Raw genomic sequence first — 22,059 nt, forward strand, 5'->3', positions numbered from 1 at the left:
GATGCCATGGATGTAAGTCGTGACAACCCCTCTTTCTCTGCCCTGTAGGGTCTTCCTGGAAAGGATGGTGAGACAGGAGCCGCAGGACCCCCCGGCCCCAGTGTAAGTACCGCCCAGCTCCTCCGTGTGGTCTTGTGAGAGCTCAAACGAGGGACCTCGGATCCATTGAGTAATAGAGGGGACAGATGTGGATCTGGGCCGAACCATCCCCAGACGAGAAAACATGTCTCAGGAGGCAGTGGGGCCTGCCTAGTGGAGGAAAGCGTGGGTAGGTGATGGAGGACAAGTGGCCACACATTGGCTGGTCAGCGCAGGACGTTCTCGTCCACGCCCCAGGGCCTATGGTTCTCGGAGTTCCTGGCTTGGCTCATCTTTTATTCCTTCTGCAGGGACCTGCTGGTGAACGGGGCGAGCAGGGCGCTCCTGGGCCATCAGGGTTCCAGGTAGGTGGCTGGGCCCGACGCTGCACTCCCCTCCCATGCCCACGGCTCTCCGGGCAGGCACTAAGGGTGGCAGGCCCTCTCCTCTCAGGGGCTATCGGGCTGTGGCTCCCTGCCTGGCCCTAATCGCTCTCTCCTTTGGGTCTGCTCTGTGCTGTGCCCTTCTGGAGGCTGAGGCACCAGACTCCCTTCTTTGCTAATCCGTGTGTCACTCTGGCTTCCAGGGACTTCCTGGCCCTCCCGGTCCCCCAGGTGAAGGTGGAAAGCAAGGTGACCAGGTGAGTACGGAGCCCTCTGACCCGTTTAGCTGACAAGGGACAGGGACAAGGGACACCGAGTGAATGAAGGGCCCCACGGAGCCTGGAAACACCCCAGACCCGATTCCCGCTCTGCATGGACGGGTCTGAGCCCAGTGCTCCTGGACCACGGTGTTCAGCCACAGTGGGAGGCATGCTCTGAGTCCGGAGCAGGCCGCCTTCACCCTCACATCCTTTTTTCTTCTCTAGGGTATTCCTGGTGAAGCTGGAGCCCCTGGCCTTGTGGGTCCCCGGGTGAGTGTCCTGCTACCCAGCACTGGTGTCTCCCTGGGCCTGCTCAGTTTGGCCCATGTCTCCCAGCACCACAGTGTGCCTTGGGTTCTTGGGGACCCCTACCTCCCCCCAACCGCCATGTCTTATCGCCTCCACCACCTTTGCCTGATTTCTACCTCGTGTTGCTTCCACAGGGTGAGCGAGGTTTCCCAGGTGAACGTGGCTCTCCCGGCGCTCAGGGCCTCCAGGGTCCCCGAGGCCTCCCTGGCACTCCCGGCACTGATGGCCCCAAAGTAAGTGAGGCCAAGTCCTGCGGGTGTCTTCTGCCAAGCACGAGGGAAACTCATTGAGGGGTGAGAGGGAGGAGAGGGGGGCACAGAAGGTGAGCTAGGAGGAACTTGTGGGAGGTGGCACTGGGGAGGGGATTTAAGGGGGGGAGAAGGGGGAGAGGGGTTTGGGATCCTGGTTTCACAGTGGGGTGCTGCTCACTACAGGATCCCCTTGTCTTTCACCCTAGGGTGCAGCTGGCCCAGATGGACCCGCCGGGGCTCAGGGCCCTCCAGGTCTACAGGGAATGCCTGGCGAGAGGGGAGCCGCTGGTATTGCCGGGCCCAAGGGCGACAGAGTGAGTAACGAGCTTGTCCCAAAGCCACAGCCTCCAGGCTTCAGCCTTCACACTGCTCCTTGTACTTCTGAAGAGGAAGATCATGGCCATTCTTAGAGAAACTAGGAAGCCCTCCCCCACAACCAACCAACTAACCAACCAAACAAACAAACAAACAAACAAACACACACACAAACAAACACACTGCCACCGCGACCTCTTCCCCTGTTTTCTCACCCATTACTTCCTGTCACCAGCCCGAAGCCCACAGAAAATACTTCCTAGGCAGGGTCTGGGTGCCAGAGCCTTAGCCAGGCGGGGGTGAACTGGCATCCACTCCTGGCATACCCATGAGCTGCCTGGTGTTCCCTCCTGCAGGGTGACGTTGGCGAGAAAGGCCCAGAGGGAGCTCCTGGAAAGGATGGTAGCCGAGTAAGTAGCTGTTGCTTATAGGACTCTGCATCTGGGACACGGGCACAGGCGTCCCGTGGGCCTCTGGGACTCAGAAGAGGGGCCAGGAAACTACAGGGGCTTCCCCTTTGGAGCTGGGGACCAGACATCGGTAGGGGCTCTCAGACCATGGAGGGGTACACCAAGGTCTATTGGGTATGGGGCTCCCAGAATCCCCAAGGAATCCCATGATGCTGGCCTGACTCCCTCCCTTTACCTGCATCTCTCTCTCTCCAGGGTCTGACTGGGCCCATCGGACCCCCAGGCCCAGCAGGTGCCAATGGTGAGAAGGTGAGTTATACTGTGACTGGCCTTTGCCCCTCTGTCTGTTTGACCTTTGTCCCTCTGTCCACCTTCCCCTTACCTCCCACCAGACAGCCACATTCCACTCATCGGCCACCACCCACCATGGTGGTGGCAGGACTGTAGGGTGGAGGTCCAGTTAGCGAGTGACTTGTGTGGTCCGTAAGGTGGGGCTGTTGGCCTGGTAGAAAGGTGCCCTTGGCCAAGGCCTTGAGGAGACAGATGGGATAGCTGGGCCTAGAAGAGAGCTGATGTCCACAGGCTCTAGGGACCCAGAGTCCCCTTCCTACTCTCAGGGCTCCCTAGGGACGCTTAGCTCCTCAGGTCCACTCTGATCCCTACCGTCTCACCCTCTAGGGAGAAGTCGGACCTCCTGGCCCTTCAGGAAGTACTGGAGCTCGAGGTGCCCCGGTGAGTGTGTCCCTCTAACCCAGGCTCTCCCTGTCCCCAGGAGTGAGGAAGCCAGCCGTGCCCTTCAGCCTGGCCTATGCCTTGGGGTTAGGACAGGGAGGAGAGAAGACATGAAGGGCAGAGGTCACAGGCCCAGGCGTGAGCAGTGCTCTGGCTCCCTGGGGATGCCTGCGCTCACTCAGACGCCTTCTCTCTGGGAGGGGTTGAACGTGAGGCTGGGCTGGGCAGTGGGGGCCCAGTCTGAGGAGAGCACAGAGGCAGGCGACGGGGCATAACACCTTCTGGTCCTCTCACAGGGTGAACGTGGAGAGACTGGGCCACCTGGACCTGCTGGATTCGCTGGCCCTCCTGTGAGTATCTGTCTACCTTACTCCCGCCCATGCATGCAGTCTGACTCCACACCCAGAACTCAAGGGCGCCTTCTGGTGGGAGAGAGGAGGGAGCACGAGAGGGCAGGAAAGGGAGAAATGGTCTTTCTTCACATTTCCATGGCAGCAGAACAACCCAGTCTTAAACCCAGTTTTCAGGCCCAGGATAGTCACATGCACGTGTACTCCCAGAACCTGTTGACAAGACCTCGGGCAGTGAGCTTGCCTCTCCTTCAGCTGCCCTGCCCTTCTTCCTGTTACAGGGCGCCGATGGCCAGCCTGGTGCCAAGGGTGAGCAAGGAGAAGCTGGACAGAAAGGAGATGCTGGTGCCCCCGGCCCACAAGGCCCCTCTGGAGCTCCTGGGCCACAGGTGAGTACTGCTGAGCTCGTGAGGCAGAGGCTGCCGTGGCAGGAGGAGCACCCTGGCAGGTCCTACAGGCAGAGTCGAACCGGGAGCCTGGTGGCCACCTTGGCTGTGTGGGGAGAAGCTTTCACTAGATCATGGTGCGTGAGGCACACAGCTTGGGTGTTAGGTCCCCAGCACTGAGTATAGGCTGTGTCCACTGACCTCAGATGGCCAAGACAAGCAGTCGGTCTCCTGGAGCAGCAGAAAGAGCGGGTGTCCCAGGAGGCGAGACTGGGGGCTATCTTTGAATAAGCTTTGCACAGTCCATCCCCAGAGTCTCCCAGTGGTGGCGCACACAGATCTGCCTGCAATGGCTTCTGTATGGGGTCCTAGTGTCGGGAAGCTGCACTGGATAGCCCGGTCCTCAGGAGGCCAGTGCTGAGGTTCAGACAGATGCTGACCACCCTCCCGGGCCCACCAGACCTCACTGTCATCTTCTTCCCTTCACAGGGTCCTACTGGAGTGACCGGCCCTAAGGGAGCCCGAGGCGCCCAAGGCCCCCCGGTGAGTAAATCCCAGGCCTAAAAGCTCTGGGCCATGATTTCTGTAGTGGTTAGTTAGGATCAGGAGTCCCCTTCCCGACATTGGTGGGGGGGACTATCCCCAGCCTTTAATATGTCCAGGCTAAGCCCGTCCTACTGCAGCCTGGCAGGAGAGGGGGGCATCTAACTCTGCTATGTGTGCACAGTCATCCCAGAGTCCCCAGCCCTCGGCTCTGCCACTCAGCTCCCTGAAGGCTAGACACTCCCCTCAAGCGACTCACCTGCTACTCTGTAGCCCCCAACCTTTCTCAGTCCCCCCACCCCACCCCACCCCACCCCCGGCGCCGGCTCTGAAACACGCTCTCTAGACCTACCAACTGATTCTCCTCTCTGCTGAAGTCCTGAAGTGCTCAGGGCCTTCCTCTCACCCACTGCCCTGTGCCCACAGGGAGCCACTGGATTCCCTGGAGCTGCTGGCCGAGTTGGACCCCCAGGTTCTAATGTGAGTGTCATTCCAGGTTGGATCTGCCTTATTTCTGGCATGGGGGACCCAGATAGTGTCAGAGGCATCTGGGGCAATCCACCAAACATAGGGGTCAAAAGAGCTCGCGTATGGCCCTGACTTCTCTCCATTCCTACCAAATGGGAGGAGCAGCTGACTGTCCACTGGTAGCTGGGAGCAATGGGGGACCACCCAGCCTTCCCGACTGGCTTGGAGTCACCCTCAGACTTGGTATGCTGGAAGGGTTGGCACGATGCCCTTCACCTGGGACATATTTCCTACACATGTTCAGTGCAGCTAGATCCACACTCTGTGCAGAAAGCCTGTGAATCCCAGATCAGATAATTGGGGGGCGAGGGGCTTTGGAGAGGCAGGGAGATAAGGAAAAACTCCATCCACCAACACTGAGTGGGGGAAGGACTGCCCAGGTCAGGGGTCAAGGTTGGAGCTGTTTCTGGAGGAACCCATCACAGAGGATGAAGCTGACCCAGCAGGAGAAATTCCACGTGGACGGAGAAAGGCTAAGCAAGGGCGATGGCGCCCAAGGAGGACGCCAAGTTATCACCTTCTGTATTTGTTCCTCCTAGGGCAACCCTGGACCTGCCGGTCCTCCTGGTCCTGCTGGAAAAGATGGTCCCAAAGGTGTTCGAGGAGACACTGGCCCCCCTGGCAGAGCTGGTGACCCTGGTCTTCAAGGTCCTGCAGGAGCTCCTGGCGAGAAAGGAGAGCCCGGAGATGATGGTCCCTCCGTACGTACCCTACTAGGCCCATGAGTGCCACCCGAGCTCCTCTAAGCACTGGGAGGCGGGTGCAGGGCTGCGGGGGATGTGGGAAGGGGGCTGCACAGAACGGGTGGGGAGAGGCACGGTCAGGCCAAGCCCTGTGTCAGCTCTTTCTTCTTCTCCTAGGGTTCTGATGGTCCCCCAGGTCCCCAGGGGCTGGCTGGTCAAAGGGGCATTGTTGGTCTGCCTGGTCAGCGTGGCGAGAGAGGATTCCCCGGCCTTCCTGGCCCATCGGTGAGTGGAGGAGGCTTCTTCCTTCAGCCCCACTAGGCCAGGCCTGGCTCAGGCTCTCTTAACTGGGTGTTCTTGCTGCAATGGTACCCTAGGACTTCCTTCAACTCAGCACCCCGGCAGCATCCCTTTGTCAGCTGACTCTGCTGAAGGGGGTGGGGTGGAGGCCCTGGCAGGGATGCTTAGCGCGCACACTCACGGCCCTTGTCTGCATCCTTTCAGGGTGAGCCTGGCAAGCAGGGTGCACCTGGGGCATCTGGAGACAGGGGTCCGCCTGGTCCCGTGGGACCTCCTGGCCTGACAGGGCCTGCAGGTGAACCTGGACGAGAGGTGAGCCCTAGAGCTTGGTGTGGAGGGGTGATCTTGAGGGAAGGACGCACAGAGAGACCAGGACTGGGTGTACAAGGAGGAGGGTGAGTGGAAGCTCCGAGGATATGTGAGCCCTGACGTCTCAGTTGGGCAGAAGTGAACAGGTCAATGCTTGGGACCCGAGTGGGAGAGGGAACAGGGAGTGGCTCTAAGTGAATCCTCATGTCCCCTGTCCAGGGCAGCCCTGGTGCTGATGGACCCCCTGGCAGAGATGGTGCGGCTGGAGTCAAGGTGAGTGACCATTCTGGGCTGGGGGTCTGGGGGGACTGTGCTGCGCCTAACACACCACTCTAGGAAACAAAGGATCTCTCTCTGCCTCTTCTGAAATGTTCTTTGCTGAATCTGATACCTTGCTCCTACAGGGTGATCGTGGTGAGACTGGAGCACTAGGTGCCCCTGGAGCTCCTGGACCCCCAGGCTCTCCTGGCCCTGCTGGCCCAACTGGCAAACAAGGAGACAGAGGAGAGGCTGTGAGTATCCTGAGTTCGGGGGTGAAGAGGGTGACCAAGTGGTGGTGGGGGGGGGGGCGTTCCATGTTTGCTTTCTCCTGTTTTGAGCATCTAGAGGTAGCCCTTGGGTCTGGGGCCTCTGGGCCCCTAGGCAGATGTGGAGGAGGGGCTTCATGTCCTGACACTTATTCCCTGATGATGTTCTTGCTCTCCCCTCACAGGGTGCACAAGGTCCTATGGGCCCCTCAGGACCTGCTGGAGCTCGTGGAATTGCAGTAAGTATTGGAGCACCCTTGGAAAAAGGACACCAGGTCTGAGATGAGACACATACTGGATCAGACTTGACCAAATCTGTGACTTTCTCATTCATAGGGCCCTCAAGGCCCCCGAGGTGACAAAGGAGAATCTGGAGAGCCTGGCGAGAGGGGACTGAAGGGACACCGAGGTTTCACTGGACTTCAGGGTCTGCCTGGCCCTCCGGTGGGTGTCACTGCATGTCATTTGTCCATGAGGGGGCTGCCCAAAACCTCCTGCTTTTCAGGCCCCCTGAGCTTCTCCTGCTACCCAAAAGGCTTGGGGGGTCTTCCTCAGAAGCCTGTAGATTTTCTTAGTGGGTGGAAGAGGAGGAGGAGAAGGGGTGGGCACGTGACTGCTTCCTATTCTGAAGGAGATATATTTCTATACCCAGCTGTGTTGACTTCCACTGTTTTCTTCTTTTCCACAGGGTCCTTCTGGAGATCAGGGTGCTTCTGGCCCTGCTGGTCCTTCTGGCCCTAGAGTAAGTGAGATGGTTTTAGGGGATGGAGTGAGGTTTTCTATTGGATGGGCCAAGGCTTCAGCCAGGAGATGAATGGGGGTGGTCATTGCTTCTCTGGGGCGCTTTGGACTTAGCAGTCCTCCCAGGAGGTAACCTGAGAAAAGTGGGACTCTCTTGCACTGGCCGTGGCCTAAGCATCCAAAGTCACAGTGGCTAGAAAACAAGCCTGATCAAACGATCTTTATAAGCATGACTTGGGAGGGACATGGAACTAACCTGCTGGTCCTTTGGCTAAGTGGAGTTGGATTTAGGGAGTGTGGCTGTGTGACTGAAGCACTGTGGAGGCAGAGTGGTGTGTCCAGTACCCCCAGGCCGGCCACCTACATAGCCATAGCTGCTCCACCACACGACCTGGACACTGTTTTCTTACCATCTCCTCTCTCTTGGCCTGCAGGGTCCACCTGGCCCTGTTGGTCCCTCTGGTAAAGATGGCTCTAACGGAATCCCTGGCCCCATTGGGCCTCCAGGTCCCCGTGGACGCTCAGGAGAAACTGGCCCTGCCGTAAGTGTCTGGCCCCTCCCCACCCTCAGAGGTATTCCCAGCATTTTATAGGACCTCTGAGACACCAGCCGACAGCTACTGGCGATGGCATCCATCTGCAGCTGAGGGCCCGTTAGAGGGTCACGGGGCTCATGATGGGTTCTGGGAAACAGAAGAGCCAGGGAGGCAATGGGTTGGCTGCTGTGGTTTTCTTAGTCCCATTGTCCTCTGTTCCCACTGAATGAACAGGAAGAGGACACGTTAGCATGGTCCCAGCAGACGGATACAGAGGAGGGCCTTGTCCCATGATTCCTGGCTGACATCTCTGTTTACTGCTTCAGGGTCCTCCTGGAAATCCTGGTCCCCCTGGCCCTCCAGGTCCTCCTGGTCCTGGCATCGACATGTCAGCCTTTGCTGGCTTAGGGCAGAGAGAGAAGGGCCCTGACCCCCTGCAGTACATGCGGGCCGATGAGGCAGACAGTACCCTGAGACAGCACGACGTCGAGGTGGACGCCACACTCAAGTCCCTGAACAACCAGATCGAGAGCATCCGCAGCCCCGACGGCTCCCGCAAGAACCCTGCTCGCACCTGCCAAGACCTGAAACTCTGCCACCCGGAGTGGAAGAGCGGTGAGCCTGGAGGACAGGCCCTGCCCCCGGGGGGAGGGAACAGCCCTCCAGCATGGCCGCCTTCAGCAGCCAGGAAGACACACCCCATTGTACTTAGTGCAAAGCGGGGGTCAGACCTGGAAGGTTCTGGTGAACGACCCGGGACAGAAGTGACTCTGTCCAGCAGGGGAGCGCAGCCTCTGCCATTTTCCCTTGGCCCGCTCTTTAGCATTAGGTCTCCCATGCAGGTTTCTTTGTCCCCATGCCCTTCTGTCTGGCCCCCTTTAGGACACCTGTATGCCTCCCCTGACTAGTTTCCCAGTAGGCTGTCTGCCTCTAACAGGCAGCCTGGCCCTCAGGTCTGCATATGAGCCTCATGGGATGCTGCCTCTTTCTCCTGCAGGAGACTACTGGATTGATCCCAACCAGGGCTGCACCTTGGACGCCATGAAAGTTTTCTGCAACATGGAGACCGGCGAGACCTGCGTCTACCCCAACCCAGCGTCTGTGCCTCGGAAGAACTGGTGGAGCAGCAAGAGCAAGGAGAGGAAGCACATCTGGTTTGGAGAGACCATGAACGGTGGCTTCCACGTGAGTGCCGGTGGTCTTGGCCCAGCTGGCTGCGCATGCGCGCTCCTCTCTCCTGCGCATGCGCGCTCCTCTCTCTGCTCCGGTGCCTTAGCTCCTTCTCCACATCCTCCGCAGGGTCCCTTTAGGCTCTAGGGGAAGGAAAGAGGAGAAAGTATTTCCCCCATTAGAGCTGGAGAAGTCCTCTGAGTTTGCTCCACACCCGCCCCAGCACCTGACAGATGCTCCAAGCCCCTATCAGACGAATGCGCCATTAGCCTCTGATCCCAGCAGATGCTAGGCCCCAGGTCTCACACCCTCCCGCCTCTGCCCACAGTTCAGCTATGGCGACGGCAACCTGGCTCCCAACACCGCTAATGTCCAGATGACTTTCCTTCGTCTACTGTCCACCGAGGGCTCCCAGAATATCACCTACCACTGTAAGAACAGCATCGCCTACCTGGACGAAGCGGCTGGTAACCTCAAGAAGGCCTTGCTCATCCAGGGTTCCAATGATGTAGAGATGAGGGCTGAGGGCAACAGCAGGTTCACGTACACGGCCCTGAAGGACGGCTGCACGGTGAGTGGGGGCTGAGGTCGGCCTGTGACAGATGTCACGTTTCCATAATGACGGGCCTCATGGGGGCTTGAGTCACGGGGGCATGTGGGAACCAAGCTAAGTGGCAGGGCAGGGGAGGGGCCTATACTGTCTTGGCCTGTCCACTTCTTCATTCAGAGGCAATGAAGATGCTGGTACGCTCAGTGACTCTTAGAAAAGTATTCGTAGAAAATGGCCTAGGAGAGGAGAGGCTGTCTTTGCGGAGATGGGGACGGAGGAAGACAAATAGAGGGGGCTCTGCCATTAAGGAGACAACTGAAGAGGAAGGGGCGTGGGCAAATGGAGAGAAAGTCCAGTGAGCTACCTAGAGTGTTTCCCACCTCGTGGCTGCTTAGTTTGGGGGTGCTGGGCAGCTGGTCCTTGTAAGGCTTCGCCCGAATAACGTGCCCCCCTCCTCTGCCTAGAAACACACGGGTAAGTGGGGCAAGACCATCATCGAGTACCGATCCCAGAAGACCTCCCGCCTTCCCATTATTGACATCGCGCCCATGGACATCGGAGGGCCCGAACAGGAATTTGGTGTGGACATAGGGCCTGTCTGCTTCTTGTAAAGCCCTGAACCCCGAAACAACGCAATCCATTGCGAACCCAAAGGACCCAAATACCTTCCAACTGCAGTCACTCTAGGACCTGCACTGAATGGCTGACCTGACCTGATGACACCCAACTGTCTTCCCCTCACAGCCCGGACTGTGCTCCCCTTTCAAAGAGACCTGAACTGGGCAGACTGCAAAATAAAATCTCGATGTTCTATTTATTTATTGTCTTCCTGTAAGACCTCTGGGTCAAAGTGGAGACAGAAACTATCTGGTGTAAATCAGACGCCCCCCAAGTGACTGCTCCCAGCCCAGCCAGAAGACCCCTACAGGTGCTGGGCGCAGCGACTGTGTGTCCTACACAATGGTGCTATTCTGTGTCAAACACCTCTGTATTTTTTAAAACATCAATTGATATTAAAAACCAAAAAAAAAAAAAATCATTGGAAAGGAAACGGTGACTTGTGTTTTGCTCTTCTGGTTGTTTTTCCTAGTTCTTGGTCTTGTAGGGATGCCCAAATATGGTCCCAGGACTGTCTGTGGACCTTACAGTCCAGGATGCTGGGGTCACCACCTGTTTGGTGATGCCGCTCATACACGCATACGACCTGCCTCTCTTGTAAACTTAGGCACTTTGTGGAATCCAGTGACAACCAAAAACCAAACTGTATCCGTTAGCCTCGTGCTATGGAAACAAGACACCTGACATGGGTTACATAATCAGGAAAGCAAGGTTTATTTTGGCTCGTGGTTTTGAGGGCCAAAATGATAATACAGAGGAGGATCAGAAAATGCCTCTTTTGTTGGATTTTTTTTTTAAACAAGATTAGGTAGTTGAATTGATTTGGACCTTGGGGAAGGCAGCAAGTCGTAGCTGGAGCACAGGTCAAAGCCATTGCTCATGCCACAAGCCAGAAAGGAAAGAGACCAGTGTCGGACAAACCCTTCTGAGACTCTGTCCCCGTGGCCTGAGGACCTCCCCAGAGCCCTAGCTCTCAAGGTCCCACCACCCGAGAGCATCACCCTGGGAGCAAGCCTCAACGCACACACCTCTGAGGGGCACTGCACTCAAACACTGGATCCATTGTTTGGGAAGTCGGAGGAAGCAGAGGGATGACCTCGTTCTTGAGAGTGAACACGGAGCACACCTCCCCAGCAGGCTGGAGAAGAGGCAGGGCACACTGAGGTCTTAGTGTGCGGAGTTGGGGGATACGCTTGAGGAAAGTAGGGTGGAAAGGGGAAACAAAGGGGACGAGAGTAAATCCCCAGGTCATTGATGCAAACAACCTCAAAGATTCTCTGCATCTTTCTGTAAGCTTTTGAGGCAAGGAGCTGGGGAAAGTAAGGCTCCGCCCCCTGCCTCCTTTATCCCGCCCTGTCTCCCTCGCCACGCCCCTGCCTTCTTTGCCACGCCTCCATTCTTCATTCCTTAGATCTGTGCTCAAAGCTTCTCCCAACCTTCTCCGTATTCCAGCTGAGGAACGGAAAACCTTCCCTTTCCCTATGGCCCAGTATCCTTTTCTTTCCAATGCCTTGGGTGTGAAATAGGCGGAAACGAGCATGGCGTTCCCTTCTCCTCTAGACGCACACGGTGGGGGCGTGCGAAGTGAGCGGGAGATACGCTCCACGACAGCGGTATTTTGGGAAATGAATTTCAAAAGATACCTGGAACAGCTCCTAAACAAGACAGTCACACTTTTCCCTGACCCCTATCCCATCCCGCTCCCTTCTTTTAAAGTTGGAATCTTTTCTTTTAAACAAATTTAAAAAACAAAATAAAAAGAATTGGGGGAGATTACTTGTATTAATGTGCAAAGTGTGGTGTAAAATTAATTTAATGAAGCGCCAGTAGCAGAGCGAGCTCCTGACAACCCAAGGAAGTAAAATGGTGTGCTGTTTAAAAACACAGGATTGGTGCTGGGAGGGTAAATTCGATGGGAGAGAGCTTCCCTAGCGGGCGCAAGCCCCCCCCCCCCAACCCCACGATGGAGTCCCAATGCCATACACACCCTCCCACATAATTATAACTACTTCATAAGGAAAAAGAAGCAACCTTTATCTATGGAGAGCTAATAGCGGCAAGGCGGGGGGGGGGGGGAAGGCTCGCCCATCACGCGGGGCACTTGGGAGGGCTTAGACAGTGGGCGGAGCTGAAGAGCTGCAGAGTTCACACCTAACCTGTCAATCAATCTAACTGGAGGATCAGAGTTCCCAGGCTCATTCCACTACCCTCAACAGGACAGCGACTGCTCTGAATAAAACATCCAGCAAACCCTGACGCTGGCTCAGAGCTCTGTGGGAAGCCATAGGGTCCTGGGTAATTCCTTGTTGCCTACCTTCTTCCTACCCAGGAAGACCTAGACAAGATTGCAACAGTTTCTCAACGAGTGGCTAGTGAGGAGTGGCGGGAGAAGCTAGAAGGGGGAGACCAAGGAGCATGCACTGCTCGGCCCGGTGACGAAGGGAACCAACCAGGCCTGTTAATCAATCGGAATGGAGTCAACCAGGCCTGTTAATCAATCACTGATTCCTGATGCCCCCAGGAAAGCAGGCAGTCTCTCCAGGCAGAATAACAGCACCAGGTAAATTCCTGTTTCCCTCTTGTAATTCTTCTCGATTGGGGAAAAACAAAAACAAAAACAAAACAAAACAAAACAAAAAACCCAACTCCCTTTAAAGGAGTTTTTTTCTGGATTAGGCGCCAGATATCCCAGCTCTGGCTAAAACTTACTTTCAAGTTCCTCGGTTGATCAGTAAAGCACTGGACACTTCCTGGAAGAGTGTCCCCTCTAAATAACTGGAGGGACATAGTGTCTTCAAGGCAGTAGAGAATCTTATTTATAAAGAAAAAGAAATATTATTCTGCTCAGAGGAAACAATCTGTGGCTTCCTGATTTATACAGAACTCTTAACATGCAGAGTCCTTAAATGGCTTGTTGCATACTTTGGGTTAGAGTCCCCAAGATACTCATCAGAGATCTTGAAGGTCCTGTGGGGGCGGGGTAACTAGAAAGGCAGAATAACCCCTGGAGATAAACTGTGGCCTATACATGGCCTGACAGGCATAAATGGCTTGTGACAAAAATTCCTACCCAGGACTGGACAAAATGTGTCAGAAATTGCAATCCGCACATCTGGTGCAATCGGTGCATACAGCAGCCCTTGATGCTTTGGGGACGGTGTAGATATATCAGTGGAAATTTCTGTATGTAGTGGCTCTTCTGTCAGGTGCTGGCATCAGCAGTGTGAAGTCAAGAGAGAGGACAGTGCAGGCAGCGATGCAGGGAACCAAGGTGCTTGGCCTGCAAGGGCAAACACCCCAAACCCCAGAAGCCACATTTAAAAATCTGAACAGGCCAGAGAGATGCCAACTGACTGATGTTCCAGAACACCCACATCGCACCTCATGATCACCTGTAACGCCAGTTGTAGGGGACCCTCCAGGACACTGAATACGTGTGGTGACAGGCAAAATACTCATGCACATAAAATAAAAAACAAGAACCAGGCATGGTGGTGCTGAAGGAGACCGGCAGATCCAGGGTCCTTGTCTCATGTTGTGGAGAATATTAAAAATGACGAATAAAAACAGGCCCAGGGGCAGAGTTGTGCGCAGTAGTGCGGGAAGCCTGCAGGTCAGCAAGAGTTTTGTCTCTACCAGGTTGCTGGGTGTTATGGCCGCTGGCCACCGGGAAGTAGACTCAGGAAGTGGACGCAGGAGCTCGGGCCACACCTGAGAGTTGGCAGGCAGAGTAGCCTGCCAGGACAATGCCGGGACAGAGAGTAGCCTAGCAGTAGCTCAGGAAGCCTGCCATTTTTTTTTTTTTAAAGGTTTATTTATTATTATATGTGAGTACACTGTAGCTGTCTTCAGACACTCCAGAAGAGGGCGTCAGATCTCATTAGGGATGGTTGTGTGCTGGGATTTGAACTCAGAGCCTTCGGAAGAGCCGTCAGTGCTCTTAACCGCTGAGCCATCTCTCCAGTCCCCAGTTGTTTTTTTAATATTTCCCCACAACAGTCCCACTTCATGAGCACCAAGTTAGTGAGAGACTATCTCAGAAAACAAGGACAAAGCCGGGCAGTGGTGGTGCACGCCTGTAATCCCAGCACTCTGGAAGGTAGAGGCAGGCAGATTCTGAGTTCGAGGCCAGCCTGGTCTACAGAGTGAGTTCCAGGACAGCCAGGGCTACACAGAGAAACCCTGTCTTGAAAAAAAACCAAATCCAAAAAAACAAAAAAAAAACAAAAAAACAAACAAAAACAAAAACAAACAAAAAAAAAAAAAAAAAAAAGAAGAAAGAAAACAAGGACAAGGCCTGAGGAACAACACCCAAAGTTGTCTTTGGCTTCCACATGCATAGCACCTATCTGTGTGTGCATTCACACACACACACACACACACACACACACACAGACCATGCTAAACCACGCAGGGCATTCTAAAGTGGCATTTAGGATGCTAAGAATGTGAGTAGATCTGAGGATTCGCAGCACTGGACCAGAATCAACTGTGTGTGTTTAAAGGCTTCAGCTGCTCTTACCTGGCATTGACTGGGTTTTACGGTAATATCAAGCAGCAGATGTTACCGAGGCACAGGGTCACACAAATGATCCAATGCTAAGTACCAGAATGTGTAGCCTTCACAAAACTGTAGAGAAAATGGTTCAGAGGCGAATTTTATGTAAATGAGAAAAACCAGGGGCTGGGTAGATGGCTCAGTTGACCAAGTGCCTGTCACAGAAGCACGAGGACATGAGTCTGGTCCCCGTCACTGTGTGAAGGCTGTACATGTGGTGTCATCTCGAACCCAGCACGGGGAGGGGGAGACAGGTGGACCCCGGAGCTCCCTGGCCAGGCTCTTGACAACTGGTGACTTCCAGGTTCAGTGAGAAACTCTGTCTCGGAGAATAAGGTGGCAAGCAACTGAGGAAGACACCTGACATCACATGGCCTTTATGCACATGTACAGACAGACAGACAGACACACCTCATCCAGAAAGGGAAATGGGAAAACTGAAGAATTCAGCATCAGCATTTTCTTGTATGCAGGGTGTGTTCTGTTTTAAGGATGCCATTTTTTAAAGTGGTGTGCTTGATCGGTACCTGTACTGTGGACACGCCAGCAACTCAACTAGCAGTTACAGTGCTAAGCCCTGCTTTTGGTAACTAGATCATGGTTATCAACGGACTAGTTATGACATCTTAGTTTGAAGATTCAAAGTGTGAAGTCATTAGGCAAATACTGGAAATGAAGCCAGATTAAGCTGCATCGTTGTCACCTGCTGCTTAGCTGGCATGCAGCGGGAGACTGAAGCCCTCCTCAGCCGACCAAGCCCTGGACCCGACCACTTGCTGCGGGGTCAGAGTGCACAGGAGTCTGTCTAGTAGAGGCTGCTGCTCCCCCCACCCCCAGCAGTTTCCTTCCTCAGGCATCTCTGTCTGTGCTTTCCAGTCTCCAGGGGGCACTGTGTGCTCTGTTCCAGAACCGAGACCTGCTGCCGGGCACACAGGACCATGAGGCTGCTGGGAAGGTGCTCCTGGGGGGGAGGGGGAGGGAACCGAGGAAGACACAGTTGGGGTGCCCCTCTCTTTTCTTCCCTCAACACAGCCTCGGTGTGCCCCTGAGGAAGCAGCTCTTCGAAGACTCTCTCACAGGTGCCTATGAAGGCACGCAGGCAGTCAGAGGCAGTGCGGATCAATCAAAAGCAGGGTTTATTTTTCTATCAAATTCCCAATCCATATCCAGCCAGTGGATCAAAGGTCTGTCAAGCCCTTCAATAGACCCTTAGGGGGAAACTGTAATCATTTTGTATGGGGAAGGAAAAGAAACAACAAAACCTTTCTGAAAAGCCGGGGCCGGGGCGGGGATTAGGGAACAGATGCAAAGGCAGCCACTGAGGGGCTCCTCATGGGTGTCCAGGACTCCCTGCCCTGCTGCTGTTTTTCACACCCATGTGTCTGCAGCTGCACTAGCACCCTACCATCATGCTACTCTGGTCTGAAAACCTAGAACCCTGGTTCATCTCGACTTATAAAGCACAGCCAAAATACCTGACTGCAAATCTTCAAACTGCAGTTGAGCGCTAAGTATTTGCTCAGCACAGAGTAGGCGCTGGGCAGTGCTTCCATTGGAAGGGAGGCTTTCCCCTAAGTGCAGGAGGTGTTTTCTGTGGGCTGAGAGAGCAGCCTCCTCCTCCTCTTACACCATACGGACGCTGGGCCAGCCATCCGGACAGATGTTAGACGTTAGGCTTCCTTCTACAGGTGTGGCCCCCGGGAAACCAAAAGCAGGCTCTGAACAGCTGTGGAATTCGCCCCACAATCCACATAGTGTTGTGTCTCCAAGGCGCTCTGGGATATGTGACCGATGTATGAAATCTTCACAGAAGTCCTAGCGAAAAGAAAGCCATGAAGAGACTACAGAAACAGGAAACACTACCCAGCTAACTTCTTACGAGTTGAGGGGTACTGCCCAGTGGGGCCCAGGCTTCTACCTTTGTGGCTATGTAACCAGGAGGCCAGAGGACCTTTCTGGTTACTCCAAAAGTCTTGTCATGAAGTAACCTTCTGGGTCAGTGTTTCTTAACCAGGGATGCTATTACCCCACAGAAGCCAACATCTGGGCACCTCTGGGTCATCGCAACCGAGTTGAGCAGAGGTGAGTGCTCCCAGCAGCAAGCAGAGACAGGGGAAGTCATGCCTAAGCACCCACAGTTGCCGACAACAAAGGACTCATTGGCCCAAAATGTCACTGGTGACAAAGCTGAGAAACCTCACTCAAACCCTCGGATTTCCAACGTGTGCACTAGAGTCTCTCATCTTTACCGTGAACAGCCGCAGTCCCAACACTAATGGCTGTCGCCGGAGAGTAAACACTTAGTACTTACACCATGTAAACTAGAGTCCATTCCATATAGAATATTTCTTTTAACTTTTTAGAAAATAGTTACTTTATGTGTGTAGCTGCTTTCCTTGCATGTGTGTCTGTACACACTGTGTATGTGTGGTACCCACAGAGGCCAGAAGGACACATCGATCCCCTGACACTGGAGTTGCAGACAATTGTGAGCTGCCACGTGAATGCCGGGAATCATCCCCGGGTTCTCTAGAAAAGCAACCAGCGCTCTTAGCCGTGTCTACGTCTTCCCTGGGAGTCTCGCAGCCCATGCAGGGGCTCTGGACTCCGCCCAGAGAGAACACCAGGGGTCTGCTGAACCCGTCGCCAGTTAGCCTCGTGCCTCCAGCCAGCGTGGGAAGCTCATGGCCTCCCCAGGCTCAAAGGCTGGCAGGAGGGAGGTTCGGGGACTCACCTCATGAAGATCACAATGTTGTGTACCCGGATGGCAGGGAGTGTGCAGTAGAAGCTGTGGGTGGCAAACGCAGACACAGGACATGGTCACTTGGACAGTGACATCTCCCAGGAGACTTACAGGGCAGTGTGGAGTTAAACTGTCAAACTATGTGGGGTACCTTCTCTTTCCCATGCCTATCCTTCAAACCGAAACACTGCCAAGGACCACTGCTTCCGAGCCCCCCAAAGCGACATTCGCAACCCTCCACACCACACCCCTGCTTTTCAAAGCCTTTGTCTATTTATACTCTGGGGCTTGGGAATGTTTCTAGAGGTTAATGCTCTCTTTAGAAAGCTCAGAACTTGAGTCAATCTCCTCCCAAAACCCCTGCAGAAAGCCAAAGCTACGGAGTCCACAGGTCAAATCTGGTGCTTCCGGGAGAGCCAGGGACACGGTCAATAGAGGAGGACTCTGGATCTCTCCAGGCAGGTAGCACAACAGAGAACTCAGTCCTTACTACACATAGGACGACGGGCCTCCCACCTCAGCCTTCACCGTAAAATTCACCTGAAAATAAAACAGGGCCCGCGTCAGCCTGTGATAAGAAAGCTTGTTATACAGCATTAATGGTAGCAACCCACAGATGCTGGACCAGTCTTCCTTCACATACAAAGATCATCCTTTGTAGAGAGCCTTATTGGGGTGCCATGCCACCTGGCAGGAACTTGACATCGACCAATGTGAAGTTCCTCTCCCAGCCTTTGAGCGGGAACTCCTGTGTTAGCCATAATCCCCTCCACCTAGGGTGGAGTGCTCAGACCAAGGTGAAGCCTGTCGTTCTTCAAGGACCTGCAGCTTCCTGGGAAACCCTGGCCACCTGCGGGGCAACTGAACTGGTTCTGCTGAGAAGCTTCCAGCCTTTGGGGGAAGAGGTTTCCCCTGCCTATATATTTGGAGTTCTTCATTAAACTTTGAGACCTTGAGCACCAGGTGTTATCTTGGTATCCATCTCCTTTTGCCGCCTTCCCATATATCCCCAGCTTCCCTTCCAGGTAACCTGTTCAATGTAACTGCGGGCAGTTACAATCCTTAAACAGCCTAGGAGTCTGGAATAAATACCTCAGGCCCCTTTCCCTAGGGGCCTCGGGCTTTAGGCTATAATCCCACCTCCTCTTGATTTGGTGACTCTCTTTCTCTTACCAATTCTTTCACTGTCCAAATACTTAAACACTAGCTGTTCCTGACCCTTCCCAACTCCCATCATTACAGAGTCCACCAGGTCTTCCCTGGGCGGGAGAGAGGAGTGGGAAGGAACCACGGCATTCCTACAGCACCTGCTCTCCTCTTAGCATGTGGGCAGAGGCCTGGCACCAGCGACATACCAGATGCTCACTCCGAGGGGGAATGAGCGAGACGTTTGTGGTCGTGTATGAGCCGACCACGGCCTTCATGTACTGAACCTGGCTGAACAGGTTGGTCAAGGCCACAGGATAGAAGTTGGAGTTCCTGATCTTCAGGGTGGCCTGGAAAGGACAAGGGAGGAAGCATGAGTTAAGTGTCCTGGTCCAAGCTGGCAGGTGCACAAGGCAGAAGGGAGGCCCTGCATCTTACCGTGACATCGAGGACCACAAGGGAGTCCTGTTTATTAAACGTGACTTTCGTCACTTTAATGCCATTATCGTCCACGAGGACCGAGTGTGGAAACAGAAAGAAGAACACCAGGCCAGATGCCAGGAGACACAGCAGGACCGACAGGAGGACATACTGTTTCCTGCAAACGGCAGCACAAGGCCACGGAGGGCGGTCAGATACCAGAGCCTAAATGATCCTGATTACCACAACACTGAGCAGTGGAAGGAAGCGTACAGGATCAGGAACCACAGACTGGGCGTGGAACAACAGGGCAAGGGAAGGCCCTTCAACCCTTCTGAACACCATCCGCCCTCCAAAGAGCAACTGATGCTCTTGTCTCCTAAGCATCTGCTCATCTCAGGACAGCCTGTTTCTCCAATCCCGTCCTTTCATTTGACCCTTAAGACACTTCTAGCTTCACGTTTCTTTGTCCAGACTGTAACACAGACAGGGACATTTCACTTAAGCAAAAGTTCTAAGGGAAATGAGGAGGGCTGGGTTCAGTGGAAGAGTGCTTGTCTAGTAAGCAAGAGATCCTGGGTTCAAGTCTCAGTATCACCAAAGAAATAAATACAAAAATAAATAAATAAGTAATGGTAATTAAGTAGATGAAGGAAATACGGAAATGGGGCTGATATAAGAAGAGACATCGTTCTCAAACAATCAATTGGTATTCTTTCACAGAGAGGAGTCAGGGACAGAAACAGGTGTTAGCAGATGAGAGCCAGTCAACTCACGTTCTCTGAGGACGCAACCTCTGGTCACTGTGGGGGATCAAAGCCACCAACTCATTGACTTGCTCTAGAAAAGCAGCAAAGACTCATTCTGTAAATCCCACGTATGGGTGGCCCTTCTCGCCACAGTTCGCTGCCAACTGCCACAGCAGAGATTCATCTGGGATTAGACACTAAAACGTACATTTTTTTTGGTCGAATGAAGAAGAAACGGGTAAACATAGAAATGGGAAAAGAAAAGCCGGGGGTGGGGGGAGAAACAGATAAACCCACAGAGACCGCCACAAACTATAAAACTTCTGCCAGCGCCCTGGGGCGACGGCACTGAGGCTGGGGGAGCTCTTGCCTTCGCCGCCATCTTTGACAAAGTCACTGAAGGTCTCAAAGCCACTGTCTCTCTTCATCTGGAGCATGGTTTCCAAGGTTCTTATAGCTCTAAACTTTGTGTCTCCCCCAACCTCTAGGGTCAACTTAGTGGCAGCTGTTGCTACACGTAATCCAGGCCACGCTCCTGAGTGGACTGCCACTCCCCACCCCCTGGAATTCTGCTGACCTCTGGCTACTGCTCACTGGTGCCTTTTTTGTAAAGAAACTTCCAGAACAGCTCCTCCACAATACTGTGGCTGTCCTTATGAGCAAGAGCGATAGAGAAACATCCTTGTCAACAAACCCTACAGCTGAGAAATAAATATTCCAAAGTGCCAGGAACCTAGAATGGCCTGGAAGAAGTCCCAATGGGTACAGATGAGATTAGGTTGGCCTGCCAGCCCAGCGGCAGGGTCTGTGAGTGATTTTCTTAACTGGGTTTACTGAAGTGGGAAGACCCTCCCTAAATGTGGATGGCACCCATTTCATAGGCAGTGTCTCTGAATGGAAAGGGAAGGGGAACTGGGTCCAAGCACTCCTTGCTCCCTGTTTCCTGTGACTACAATGTGACATAGGCAATCTTAAATTCCCGCTGTCTGTGTAACTTGTCCTCAGTGATAGACTGTGACCTGGAGCTGTGAATCAGAATAAAACCTTCATCCCAAAAATTGTCTTTGACATAGTATTTTGTCAGAGCAACCAAAAAAGAAACTAAGGCATTAATAAAAGGAGTAGAAATGAAAAAAGAGTTCTAAGTGTAAGATTTAAAAAACAAAACCAAACCCCAGCAGTCTGTCCGTTTATCAGGTCAGCGGAGCTGGCGACAATTCAGGGCTATGACAATTCAGGACTATGACTATGGAGGGCTGGCTGGCGCAGACACCAGAGGCTTTGATGGCCTCTTTGATGGCCGAAGGTCTCACCTGCTGGGATGTAGCCTGCTCCCTGGCAGGTGTGACAGGTGATGCTATTTCTCCCAGTGAACTCCACATAGGGAAACTGAGCGATGGCTTCCTCCTGATCTCTATCGGCCAGCAAGTCCTCCGGGTTGTCATCCTTCTTTCGTTGACAAAATGTGAGGGCTGAGGAGTGCTGAGACCCCATGTGTCATCTCCTACGTAGGGGAGATGGGAGTGGAGGTGGTGAGCGCGTGTTAGTGTCCATATGGGGCCGCTCTAGAGAAAAATAAGAAACACTTCTACAAGAAGTGTAAAATACTGAGAAGCTGCTGTTCTAAATGTGTGCCTGTGCGCAACACTGGCAGTTGCTACAGCGGCCCTCATTTTGCAGCAGTGACCTATGTCTTGTTCCCCCCACCCCATTCCCCAACCCCCCCCCCCCCCAAGCTAGGAAACGGGACGGCCCTCTCTGGATGAGGCTCTCTGCCTGGAAGACCCCATCTCCCCTCGTGCTCCCCCCACCCCACCCCACCCCTTCCTACCCCTCCCGTTTGCAAATTCAAAAGGCAAACAGGCTGCACCTCGGGCAAACAAACAACAGGCACCAAATTAATTAAAGGCCTCAGCGATCCCCATTCTCCTCCACTCCTAGCCGAGGAGGCGAGCTCAGGTCACGCCCCCGCAAAAAAAAAATGCCACGTTCCGAACGCGTTCAGGCCTCCAAGGCCCAGGGACCGCGGGCGCCCCCGGACCTGCGGCGCACCAACTCCTGGCAGTTACTCCCGGGACCACTCCTCCCTCCACCTGCCCGCTCCAGCGAGTCTCCAGCGCGCCTCCGCCCGTGCGCAGGCGCAGAGTGGCAAGCCCGCCCGAGGACGGGGGGCGAGCTCCTGCGCCTGCGCCCTGAGCTCCAGAGCAGCCCTTCCGCCGCGCAGCTGCAGCGCACATCGCCACCGGTAGAGGGCGACAGAGAACAGCGGAGGAGCTCGGAGACAGAACGCCGCTTCTCTGTATCCTAGAACTTCCGGATCAGAGCGCTTCTGTGCAGGAGGAAGCCGGCCAAAGCCATTCTTTCCGCACAGGGACTCGGAGTATAAAGAACCCCAAAACCCAGAACCTGACCTAGGTCCCGGTATCTGAATGCCTAAGAGCTTATGGAGAGCCGCTGTGATAAG

General features: G+C 54.2%; 2 protein-coding genes across 7 annotated transcripts in view; one reads left to right on the forward strand and one right to left on the reverse strand.

Annotated features, from left to right (window-relative positions):
* Positions 1 to 10,337, forward strand: part of Col2a1 (collagen type II alpha 1 chain) — a 28,954-nt gene extending 18,617 nt beyond the window's left edge. For both annotated transcript variants that reach the window (XM_052160678.1, XM_052160679.1), the window contains 26 exons: positions 49 to 102; positions 390 to 443; positions 665 to 718; positions 947 to 991; positions 1,165 to 1,263; positions 1,488 to 1,595; positions 1,953 to 2,006; positions 2,262 to 2,315; positions 2,685 to 2,738; positions 3,035 to 3,088; positions 3,370 to 3,477; positions 3,964 to 4,017; positions 4,444 to 4,497; positions 5,085 to 5,246; positions 5,406 to 5,513; positions 5,733 to 5,840; positions 6,057 to 6,110; positions 6,242 to 6,349; positions 6,550 to 6,603; positions 6,701 to 6,808; positions 7,053 to 7,106; positions 7,540 to 7,647; positions 7,968 to 8,256; positions 8,639 to 8,826; positions 9,140 to 9,382; positions 9,826 to 10,337. In XM_052160678.1, coding sequence (XP_052016638.1) covers positions 49 to 102; positions 390 to 443; positions 665 to 718; positions 947 to 991; positions 1,165 to 1,263; positions 1,488 to 1,595; positions 1,953 to 2,006; positions 2,262 to 2,315; positions 2,685 to 2,738; positions 3,035 to 3,088; positions 3,370 to 3,477; positions 3,964 to 4,017; positions 4,444 to 4,497; positions 5,085 to 5,246; positions 5,406 to 5,513; positions 5,733 to 5,840; positions 6,057 to 6,110; positions 6,242 to 6,349; positions 6,550 to 6,603; positions 6,701 to 6,808; positions 7,053 to 7,106; positions 7,540 to 7,647; positions 7,968 to 8,256; positions 8,639 to 8,826; positions 9,140 to 9,382; positions 9,826 to 9,972 — 2,577 coding nt within the window. In that variant the 3' untranslated portion in view covers positions 9,973 to 10,337. The remainder of the gene's footprint in view (positions 1 to 48; positions 103 to 389; positions 444 to 664; positions 719 to 946; positions 992 to 1,164; positions 1,264 to 1,487; positions 1,596 to 1,952; positions 2,007 to 2,261; positions 2,316 to 2,684; positions 2,739 to 3,034; positions 3,089 to 3,369; positions 3,478 to 3,963; positions 4,018 to 4,443; positions 4,498 to 5,084; positions 5,247 to 5,405; positions 5,514 to 5,732; positions 5,841 to 6,056; positions 6,111 to 6,241; positions 6,350 to 6,549; positions 6,604 to 6,700; positions 6,809 to 7,052; positions 7,107 to 7,539; positions 7,648 to 7,967; positions 8,257 to 8,638; positions 8,827 to 9,139; positions 9,383 to 9,825) is intronic.
* A 5,319-nt stretch (positions 10,338 to 15,656) lies between these two features.
* Positions 15,657 to 21,747, reverse strand: Tmem106c (transmembrane protein 106C). Of its 5 annotated transcripts, none has more exons than XM_052161301.1 (8): positions 21,637 to 21,747; positions 20,909 to 21,099; positions 19,623 to 19,686; positions 18,865 to 19,024; positions 18,636 to 18,776; positions 17,771 to 17,820; positions 17,272 to 17,325; positions 15,657 to 16,352 (listed from the first exon to the last, which is right to left on the reverse strand). In XM_052161301.1, exons 2-8 carry the CDS (start codon positions 21,087 to 21,089, stop codon positions 16,220 to 16,222), a joined length of 783 nt encoding a protein of 260 aa, XP_052017261.1. In that variant the 5' UTR covers positions 21,090 to 21,099; positions 21,637 to 21,747; the 3' UTR covers positions 15,657 to 16,219. The 5 variants fall into 5 exon arrangements, with proteins under 5 accessions (XP_052017261.1, XP_052017264.1, XP_052017260.1 ...); XM_052161304.1 differs by having other exon boundaries at positions 20,909 to 21,160; positions 21,637 to 21,746; XM_052161300.1 differs by having other exon boundaries at positions 21,466 to 21,746.
* Positions 21,748 to 22,059: the final 312 nt, after the last annotated feature.

This window comes from Apodemus sylvaticus, chromosome 17 (genome assembly GCF_947179515.1).
Source record: "Apodemus sylvaticus chromosome 17, mApoSyl1.1, whole genome shotgun sequence".
Classification (NCBI taxonomy): Eukaryota; Metazoa; Chordata; class Mammalia; order Rodentia; family Muridae; genus Apodemus; species Apodemus sylvaticus.

Excerpts from the sequence above, each read along its gene's own strand:
- Tmem106c (XM_052161301.1), bottom strand. The coding sequence starts at position 21,089 with ATGGGGTCTCAGCACTCCTCAGCCCTCACATTTTGTCAACGAAAGAAG. Across the intron at positions 19,025-19,622 it reads AGGTTGCGTCCTCAGAGAAC|GAAACAGTATGTCCTCCTGT; the intron begins GTGAGTTGACTG and ends TGCCGTTTGCAG. Across the intron at positions 17,821-18,635 it reads CCCCTCGGAGTGAGCATCTG|GTGAATTTTACGGTGAAGGC; the intron begins GTATGTCGCTGG and ends TTTTATTTTCAG.